Genomic DNA, 11,194 nt, shown 5'->3' on the forward strand with positions numbered 1-11,194 from the left:
TAAATAAGCTTTGACGATTGTTTTCCCGACGCTTTATTTTTTTCAATAATCTATTTTTAGACATCGATGTAGCCTTACAACATGCGATATATTCGAAACAGGTAGCGGTCTTTCTCTCTTTCTTTCTTGGTTTTAATTGTGTACGTGTAAGCGAGACACACAAGGATGCGAAGTTTCTAATAATCAAATAATTTTTCAACATGTATCATAAACATTTTGTATGCATTTCAGTTGCATTTGATTGATTGCATGAATTCGTGACGTCTCGTGACCTATATAATTGAAAGCGGATTTCTATTGTTTTTTGCCATTTATTTTAACTCTGCAAAATGATATCGGACAGTGAAAGTGATGAAAGTGAAATAATAGCTCCTCGCCGAGGAACTCGACAAATCAGCAGCTCTACTGATTCTGAAAATGAATTTATCGACAATAATCAATTCCCAAGTAATAACTCCTTATATGAAATTGACAACGAACCCGAAATTTACTTTGATGATGAACCCGAAATTGAAGAGCTTTTATTTAAAAAATTGATAAATATTTATAAAGCTTGATTGAAAAATAAATATAAATACGTATATAAAAAAAATGTTTCGTGCCACTGATGCGCTGGTGGCTCAAAGAAAGTATTGAAATACGACAATTAATGTCGACAACAACGATCGTCGTAGCAATCTTCGCCCGTTTCAAAACAACGATTTATCGTTGTTGTAGCAGTCAAAGGGTTAAATATTTTTACCTGAACCGGAAGTAATACTTTTACTCAGAAACCTTTTAGTTTCTGAACTGAAGTTTCATATCTAAAAGTTTAAGTTTAATATGTAAGTTATATACAAAATTTGATAAGCATCCATTAATCGGAAGTAGGATTTTTTCCTCTTAGAAAAGTCAAAAATTTTTTGACCATGATTTCTTCCACACCCCTAAACGTATAATGCTGAAATATTTGTATTATTTATGTTAGAACTGGTAAGGTTTTGGTCAGAATTCGTAAACTGGAAGTAGTATTTTTTTTTAAAACAATATTTCATTATTTTATTTTGACCTTTTAAAGTATTTTTATTTTTTTGATATTTAATGTGTATGATGATTATAGTGATTTTAGGTAATAAAAAAATTTCGAACAAAATCCGACAACCAGAAGTAGAACTTTTGTCTTGTATAAGTTTCCCTACATTTCCGCTCAATTTTTATCGAAAATGCTCTCATAACTAGAGGTAGGATAGTCACAGTGCTATCCATTGTTCGGCAAACCTTTAACAATGCATTTACAACCTTTGAACAATACACGGCCCCCTCAGGCTCCGATGACTACTCATAACTAGACTGCGGATAGAGAGTGTGCTTTTTCCAGGGATCGGGGCGGTTTGGCTCTATTTACAAAGCTAGAGTGCAAAAAAAAGGTTCGGCAAACCTTTAACAAAGCATTTACAACAATTGAACAATGAACGGCGCGCTTTGGGTCCGCACTCTACTCATAACCGGTATGTGTGAACGTGTACATATGTACATTTGTATAATTATCAAGTTTTGTTTTGTAACCTTATATTCCTCAAATACATAGATAAAATTATGCGTTGATCACAAGTTGTGAATTTTGGTAGCCAAGGGTCATTTCGGGGCCCCCAAGATTCGGGGGCCCCGAGCGCGCACTTACATATTGTCAATGTATGATAAACCAATGACTGCGTTTTTTTTTCTTTTTTGTCTTTTTAAACAACGGACAACTTTATTTCCTTGTAAGAAATGATATGCATTTGGAAGTACAAATGAAATTAAATTGTCCAGTATTAAAATCAATTCTAAGAAACCTTTCAATATAAATGAACAATTTTCCTTAAGAAAAAAAATGGTAACGAATATAGAACATATTCATTTGAATTTGTTTTCATAAATTTATATAAATTAAAAGATTCTTTCAAAATATTCAATACAATTTTGAATAAATTGTACATAGCTTCTAATCGTGTATTTAATTTTGATGATACCTCAAAAAAATACATTAAAATCTTTGTAGGAAAGTGACATCTACAGAAATATTGTATGTACTACTATTGCAGAGCAGTGTTCAGAATCATTAGATAATAATAGAGTGAAGATAATAAAAAGCTTGTAGAAACGAAATTTCAATAATTCTGGTTAATATTAAATATAAATAAAAGTAAATCTTTCAATACATTAGAAGAAGTCTTTTACTTAGATAACGAGGCTCTAGTTTTTCATTTAATGATTAAATACATAATGTAGTAATTATTCGATAGGTTTTGTTTCCAGTTGAAAATAATTTTTTGTGGCCTAAGTCCACTTTTATTCATTTGGAGAAATATTTCACAAAACATTTAATAATTTAACTGGTGGTCTGTAATATGTTTCTGCTTTTCCGAGATTCTGGACATATCGAATTAAAAGTTCTTTTTCGAATAGCTCCTATTCCAAGAGCTATCCAACTTCTCAATGAAATCGTTCCTGCTGAGCCTGAATGCGATATTTTCCCCCTTAGTGAGCTTAAATTATCGGATATTATTCTAACCTACTTGTCTGGTAGTCTGCGCTCATCATTATTTCCATAATTGAATGTGATTTATGAGTGGAATTTTGATCTACTCTCTTCCATTTGCGCCTCACGGGGATATTTTGTATTTGCAGTTGGTACTTATTTATTGGAACTGGCTGTAGATTTGGCTGGCAAAAAACACATTTATACAAAATCATATAAAACAACAGCATTATAATAATAGCATATAAAGTAAAAATGTCAAATAATAAAATACAAAGTAGGGAATGTCTTGCATCTACAGCCAGTTCCAATAAATAAGAACCAACTGCAAATACAAAATATCCCCGTGAGGCGCAAATGGAAGAGAGTAGATCAAAATTCCACTCATACATCACATTCAATTATGAAAATAATGATGAGCGCAGACTACCAGACAAGTAGGTTAGAATAATATTCGATAATTTACGCTCACTAAGGTGGAGAATATCGCATTCAGGCTTAAGTCCATCAGAAATAGTGTTTTTAGAACTGAAAATTAGACTTCTGCCACTCTCAAATATAATGGCTCATGTATTTAAATATTTCAAGTGTAATATATTATATAAAAAGAGATACATTAATGTATGTATTTAATATATATGTATGTAAAATCATTTACTTTCATCATACTTATTTATTGAATAATTTTCCTGGCAATTATGTAAATAACTAATCATAGTAAATTAATGATAAAACAGTAAAACAAAACATTATTTTCATGTAGGTAATTTATTTTAAAATATTTAAAATCTAATCAATTCGTTTCACTAGAGATAAAATACACACTTATTAAATAAACAAATTAAACGACAGGATAAAAGTAGACAGGTACACTCCAGACAGACGATATCTAACATCCGAGTGATCTGATGCATGTTACCATTGGTGGCACACTGCAAGAGCACGTAATGCAGTTATCGCCGATCGTCACCTTGTCTCCGATGGAGAGTTCTTTCTCACCGAAGAAGCATTTCATATTTACATTGGTGGCTTTGTGAACAGCTGTCTCTACAATAGTGGTATCGGTACCATCTGAAAGACAAAACAAAAGGCATATTACTATGCGTTTGTAAACAAGCAACGATATCAATTACATCTCAGAACTGTGCATAAACTCACAGCATTTCCAGTCGATCGGACAGCAAGGTCGAGATTCCAAATAAACCGGAGCACACATGTCGTTCACATCGTTGCCGTGATATATTTCTACTCCACAGTTGATTTTGCTACATTTTAGAGACTTCATTGTGCCATTGAAACGCTTTGTGCAAATGCACTGGGTGCAAGTTCCCTCCGGATAAAACTTTTCACCTTCCCGGTACGTTTTTCCTTCCCACTCGCAAGTCGGCAATGTCTTAATCGCAATAGGATCTGAAAACAGCAATATTTAATACATATTTCATATATGATGCATTTCTTATGTGATCAATATACTTACCACATATCTCCTTGTAACTGCAGCAGTCTTTTAGTCTATACTGCTTGACACACTGCTCTCCTTCGGGCTTCGGTGGTTCAAATAAGTCTGGACATTCGACTTGGGCACAGGTTAGACTTGCTCTATGAATACAAAAATCGTTGAATATTACTAAAATTAAATCATTGCCAATTTATAATGATCAAGATGAGAGATTACACACCTGCCTTCGAATCCTTCGGTGCAAACACAGTCAGCGGCACACGGATGATCGATCACATTTTTGCCAGTAGCTTGACCAATTTTGTATTGTTGTGATCTGAAAAGATTATGATTTTTTATATAATTATTTAAGTAAATCAAGCAATGTACAAGTTCAAATGATTTATTACTTTCAAACTGAAAATTCTGCCCAAACCAAAGTGTATTGTTTTGAATTTTGCTAATTTCAAAAGCATACGAACTATTTACTGTTCAAAAATACATGTTATTCGTGACAATTTCAATTCCAATTTAATTATTATTTACTGAGTTGCCATGAAAAATAATATCGTTCAATTTTCTAAAATGGTGCAATTTGGATTTTCCAATGAAAATTGTTGAAACAGATTTTTTATCTGTTTCATCGTATTTTATCCAATTACCGAAAATACTCTCAATGATTATTATCTGGTTCTAAAGATAACCATATTTATTTATTTTTTATTAATATTTTCCATAGATATATACCAGGAAGGCCTAACAGGTAGACCCCAATGCGACTTCCTGGACAATTAATTACAAACATTGCAGCACTTTTATTACATAAATCGCTGTATTTCGAGAGGCTTTAAGAACACGAAATTAACAATTATCTAATTAATTACTCCATAGAGACATCTATGAATTTATACTTGTACATAAATTTTTACATATTGGCATACTACTTCAATGCATATTGTACATAAATCAAATTCAGATATTTGTGACAGTGGGTAGGATGATTTTTGCCAATTTGATGGAGGAACCGTCTCAGCAATGAAATCAAATAAATTGTAAAACTCTGATAAGAAATGATCGACTTGGAGTCACAAATAAAAAGCCCACAAACAAAAATTGAAAAGCCTGACCACGAGTATTAAAGATTAGCACGGGATCGAACCCGGTAACCTCTCGGTGCTAAACATAAACGCAACTACCGAGTCATACTTCATCGTTTTCATAATTGTAGCTAATTTTTTGGTTGTATGTATCACTTTTTTCGACAAGTAATGATTAGTGAGCGGACCGTGCTGATTAGTGAGCGGACCGGACCGGGAAGCGTGCCGTTCATTGTTAATTGTTCGCAGCGCTTTGTTAAAGGTTAAACTTTTTTTTTTGCACTCTAGCTTTGTGAATAGACCCAAAACGCCCTGATTCCTGGAAAAAGCACGCTCCCTATCCGCCCTTTAATAATGAGATGTATGTACTTGTGCATTAAATAAATCCTGATTTTATTTAAAAAATGATATTCCAATGAGTATAAAAGCCGATGTTATTATCTTCTAGGGATGCATAATAAATTTAAAAATTCTCAACTTATGTATTTGATTTTTGATTTTTTTCGTATTTATATACATACTACTAGTTATTTTACCCGGCTTCGCTCAGTATTTGTAATATAAACAGCGTAAACATGGCGAATCTAATATTAAATATTAATTTGTTTTTTTATTAAATTTATTTGAATCGAAAAAAATAAGATTCAACCAATCGAATCGTCGTCATAGAAACTTTGACTTGTTTTCGATTCCCAACCAAAAATACTTACAAACTTACATACAAAGTCTCTTTCGAAATTATATATTAGATTTCATTTATGAATTTGACTAGGAAAATTAAAATTCTACAATATTTTTTGCAATTATTGTTAGCGATGAATTTACTAGCCAATCATATATGTATGTATGTAGTTAACCACCCAAATTTTGAAATAACACTTTTCTAATTTTAACGGTATTTGGCCTCAAAAGCTGGTCAAAAATTCAAAATTCAAATTTTCACAAATTGAGTTTATGTTGGGGTCCCAAGACAGGTAGATAAATATGATGTTTCACTACTTGGGTTAGGGCGAAATCAGACAGCGGTGGATGAGTGATAGTTTTAAACGGTAATTGGATTATTAGTCACATTGCGGTGGTCACAAAAACAATTTTTACTATGAAAACCGCGAATGCGAAATATTTAGCACTCGAGTTTTCGTTAGTATGATAGTTATCATTAGTATGATGGACCTTTCGGTTGCCAGATGTTGCGTTATAGGGATTTTAGTGACTTTTGTGACCAATGATCACCGAACCGTTTTAAACATATAGAAAACATTTAGGATTCATGGGACGCGTACATGGGATAGTCCTTTCAAAACAATATATTCGACCTACATATGTATGTCGTTGAAATTGTATGTTAGTATTATAAATATCCTTGTTTGACAGCAGTGCCGGGTTTAGGGGGGGGGGGGCTGGGTCGAGCGGCGCCCGAGTGCGCAAAATAAGTTAGGGTGCCGCACGATGTGCCAAAGGCGCTCTAAAATTTAAAATTAGAGCGCCAAAAGCCATACAAAATTTTAGATTCGAGCGTTAAAGGCGAAATTTTTTCTGAGATTGTTTAGAAAAAATTGCCCGAGTGCGCCATCGGGTGTAAGGCCGGCACTGTTTGACAGTGATATATATCAAAACGACCCTTTGGAACATTTTCGGTAAAATTTTATCCTTGCTTGACAGTGATCGATAACGGTGTATCCCATGGGATTCGGCTAACTAAATTGGCAAACTCTAATAGGAAACGATCGACCTGGAGTCACAAATCCAAGGTAGGGCCAGCAGAAACGATTTGAAAGATTTGAACCCGTGACCACTCTGTTCAAAGCATTGTATGCTAACAGCTAGTCTATTCTGGTGGTTATATAATACTATATGAGCATAATATGCCGTAACAAATTTAGCTATCAAAACACCAACTGTCATTTAATTGGTGTCCATTGTCGCATTAGGATTTTTTTCTCTCATCACTATATTACGCTTTCGAATTGCATAAAAACATCCTTGAACGCACCCACCTCAATGACCACTGACCCGTTGTGCCAAATTCGATGAAATACACAACTCAAAAAAATTCGCAGTTGACATCCGTCGAATAATTACTATCAAATTTGATAAAAAAATTGACTTTTACGACACTGCTTGATTTATTAAATACCTGTTTTCTAATTATGATACACACACATAAGTATAATATATCGAACGCATCACATTAAGAAGAGGGACAAACAGATAACGATTGACTGGGGTCTATTGATGACGCCTTTAACCTTCACACACATTTCGTACGAATTCTGATTTCGCTCGTGGTGTCCACTGTTTGATTGTAAACACTGACACATTTTAAGATTGTGACACGTTTCGCAACATACATACATATTTGCAAAATGTTTTTAATCCCGTATGTGATTTTACACACATGTCGCCTCTCCAACTTCTAAATAATATCTCTAATACTAAGTGGCGTGCGTACCTAGAAAAATTGGGCCAGCATGCAAATGTTAGCAAAAGGCCCCCCTTTAGTATTTATACTTAATTAAAATTAAATTAATAATAAACTCAAATAATTTAAATGTATGTTTTTCTCATCTTCAAAGTAACAAATTCTGCAATTACATTTTATAAAGACATTTTAGAAGCTTCTTCATGTTCAATCGATAATTAGTCTTTTATTAAGAGGGCTGGATACCCAAAACGTTAATTTTGTAAATGCTACAATATATTTCAATATACATATACATATATTGAGTGAATGCAACAGTTGCGCCTCGACCAGATAATATCTATTTTAAATCGACAAAATCGAGGTTTCGTATTCTCCAGTTTTCTCCTCCGAAACTGGACCAATTTAAAAAAAAAATTCATCATCGGTATGAGAAAGATATTTTCTATGTTTTTGTCGTCGTATTTTTTTAAAAATCAACCGTTAAATAAGCACGCAGGACTCTTTTCGTGGGTGTAAAAAAGGGGCGATTTTATAGATGTTTGGCGGCTCCTAACACCTATAAAAAATAACTAATCAAAAAAAATAAAACCACAGAAACATGCCAATGGTAGATATCCATAGCATATTAAAAAATAATTTCTCTAGTGCCATTATCGAGGAAGAGAGAAGTGTAATACGTTTGTATGGACAAGGCGCTGGTGTACAGCCCTCTTTATATGTATGAATATTTTCTTTTATGAATATTTCATTTAAAATAAAATAATTATCCGAAAATTTCGAATTATATCAAATACGAGAACGTGATTCACACAATATATGTACAATTGAAACGAAAATATTTTATTAACTACTATTTTGTTCACTTTACTGGTTTATAGATCATTGCAGATAATTATTATTACTGTACTATAAAGGGGAACTATTAAATATCGTGAGAAAGAGTACAAAATCGTGAAAATTCGACACGCAATTCGTAGTATAGACTTTTAACTAGTGCTTCCATTAGTCTTATGAATAATTTTTACGACATTTATTTGAAAAATATAAATAAAGGTCGTAAAAATCTAAAAGACCTCCATGGCAGGTCCCTAAATCTAAAAACCCTGCATGCACCGCATGCCCATGCGGCATAGTAGTTACGCGCCTGCAGTATTACTCAAATATTTTGGTTTACTCACTTGTAGTAGCATTTTTTAAGATCGGTTGACCGTTCCATGAATGGACACTGGTATCGTTCAGGACATCTTCCATTCCTTTTCGAATAAAGTGGCCTACATCCCAGCTCCGTGTAGTGAGCTATTGGGTCCTCGCATTTTTCATTGGACTTGGGCTTTTCCATACCTGTAAGTTTGTTTTAAAAGGTATTTATTTGAAACAATTATGCAAAATCAATATATTACATACATATGTATGTACATGCAAAACATACATGAATTCATCTACACATGCAACAAAATCAATTGATACGCTTTTAATTAGCACAATTCATTGAATTATTTACATCGAATTGCAACGAAGGTTAATGCTTTAATTATGCAATTTTAAGATACATCGTATTAATATAACATGATTACTCGAACATTTTCAATTAAAAACTTAAATATTCCTAGTGATTATTGCAGAACTATATAACTGGACTTTATATAATACTAGTGGTTTTACCTGGCTTCGCTCGGTATTTGTAATATATGTAAACCGCTTAAACGTGGCTAATCTAATAGTAAACATTTTATTTTATTAATTTGAATAGGTTTATTTTATTTAAATTTATTTGAATATATTCATTTGTAGTTTTTTTTTTAAATTTATTGTCATAGATTTTACCACCCAAACTGTACATACATAGTTACATACATTAAAAATAACAAAGTCTCTTTCGAAATTATATATTAGATTTACTTTACAAATTTCTCAAGACTTAACGTGCCATTTCTGGAAACAAGCTGAAAATTTTAAATTTTGAATTTCATAATAACGAGCTTATTGCAATGCAAGACATGTAAAATTGCCCCCCCCCCCCCCCTCCCCCAAAAATGTCTTCTTTTGAGTCTTTTTATCTGAAATTTTTTCAATTTTTTCTACTTTATGGCTGATTATTTATGCTCAATTTTACTAAATAATTAAATTTGTACCCGATGAAATATCATCGCATATGTGTTGGCATATTAAGTTATTAAATAATAAAAAAAATAACAGAAATGTGTCGGTCCTGTGTTCGATCCGCACGCGGCTGAATTTTTTTCAAATACCTTTTATATATATTTAATTTAATATTTATATTTAATTGTTTAATATGAAAGAAAAATGGTAAAAACTACCTAAATATAAACAATATAAAACACCAATAGAAAAATTATTTAATTAAATTTTCAATAGATGGCGCAAAATGCTCAGAGACCAATTTACCAAGAGCAAACAATGGTTGCAAACAGTATATATAGAAGTTTTTTTCTTTCGTTACTTTATTCGTACGTTTTGTTGGCAGTCAAAACGAAACGACTATTATAGTACGGCGAGCGAAAACAGACACAGACAGAATAGCAATATTATATATATGTACATATGATGATACATAGTAAGATGTATGTTTCACAATAATTTGATATTTTTCATAAAGATTACCAATTGTTTGGATTGAAAATATTATAGCATGAAATAACATATTTTTATAGTTGTTATGATGGAAACACACCATATTATATTTAAAATTATAAAAGAAAACATGAAAGATAAATTTCAATAACATGTGTATCTATATTTTCATACAAATTACTCCAAACGAAGATTGTTAATCAATAATAGGAAGAAACGATTCACTGAGTGCAATGTCACAGCCTTGAACTTGTAAAAGTAATTTCATTTCTTGTTAAGATAATGCAATAATATTCAGTAAGAAAAACATTATTTCCGTTCAAAAGTTTTTGATCCATTTTACACAACAAAGAACTAATTAATATACATAACTGCCACAATATTATATTTATTGTGTTTTACTAATCGTGACCGCGAATTATTGCATAGATAAGAAACCCGATCGATATACAATAACCACACATGTATGTACTATGTATCTAATAATTAATATTGGATACCTTGGACTGACACCAGTGCTATGGCACATATCAGAAGTACTCGAATTGCAAACATTTTGAGTCGGCTGTTGATGATGTCTGATGGTTGAATGCTGGCGTGCTGTCGGCTCGGCTTCAATTCAACAACTGAGCCTCACTGGGAAAATTCAACACTTTAGTAGGATTACAACCCGCAGATTGTTCGCCGGGAAAACCTTGGAAAATTCCGGGGTTAACAGTACTGAAACAACTCACCACAACTGCAGCATCGTATCATTCGGTTGTCTGTAAATTGAATTCTAAATATTTCAATTACTTGTTATTTGTTGAACAATTGTTAATTGTTCGCCGTGCTTTGTTCATTTTCATGATGAACCTTTTTTTTTGTAAATAGACCCTAAACGTCCTGATTCCTGGAAAAACCATGCTTCCGGTCCTACCTCTAATTATTAGATACTATCTACAGTGTTGTGCCTGATGAAATATCATCGCATGGGTTATGGCATTTAAAGCTATTATTTAAAAAAAAAAAAAAAAAAATATGACGGCCCTGTGTTCGATCCGCACGCGGTCGTATTTTTTTCAAATACCTTTTAAAAAATTTTAATATTGACATTTAATTGTTTAATATGAAAAAAAGTACCTACAATATGTACCTACCTA

General features: G+C 32.4%; 1 protein-coding gene across 1 annotated transcript; it reads right to left on the reverse strand.

Annotated features, from left to right (window-relative positions):
• Nucleotides 1-3,155: 3,155 nt before the first annotated feature.
• Nucleotides 3,156-10,811, reverse strand: LOC143910601 (uncharacterized). The gene is made up of 6 exons (XM_077429137.1): nt 10,553-10,811; nt 8,639-8,801; nt 4,180-4,275; nt 3,978-4,099; nt 3,659-3,910; nt 3,156-3,571 (listed from the first exon to the last, which is right to left on the reverse strand). Exons 1-6 carry the CDS (start codon nt 10,605-10,607, stop codon nt 3,390-3,392), a joined length of 870 nt encoding a protein of 289 aa, XP_077285263.1. The 5' UTR covers nt 10,608-10,811; the 3' UTR covers nt 3,156-3,389.
• Nucleotides 10,812-11,194: the final 383 nt, after the last annotated feature.

The sequence above is a fragment of the Arctopsyche grandis genome, chromosome 4 (assembly GCF_051622035.1).
Source record: "Arctopsyche grandis isolate Sample6627 chromosome 4, ASM5162203v2, whole genome shotgun sequence".
Taxonomy (NCBI): domain Eukaryota; kingdom Metazoa; phylum Arthropoda; class Insecta; order Trichoptera; family Hydropsychidae; genus Arctopsyche; species Arctopsyche grandis.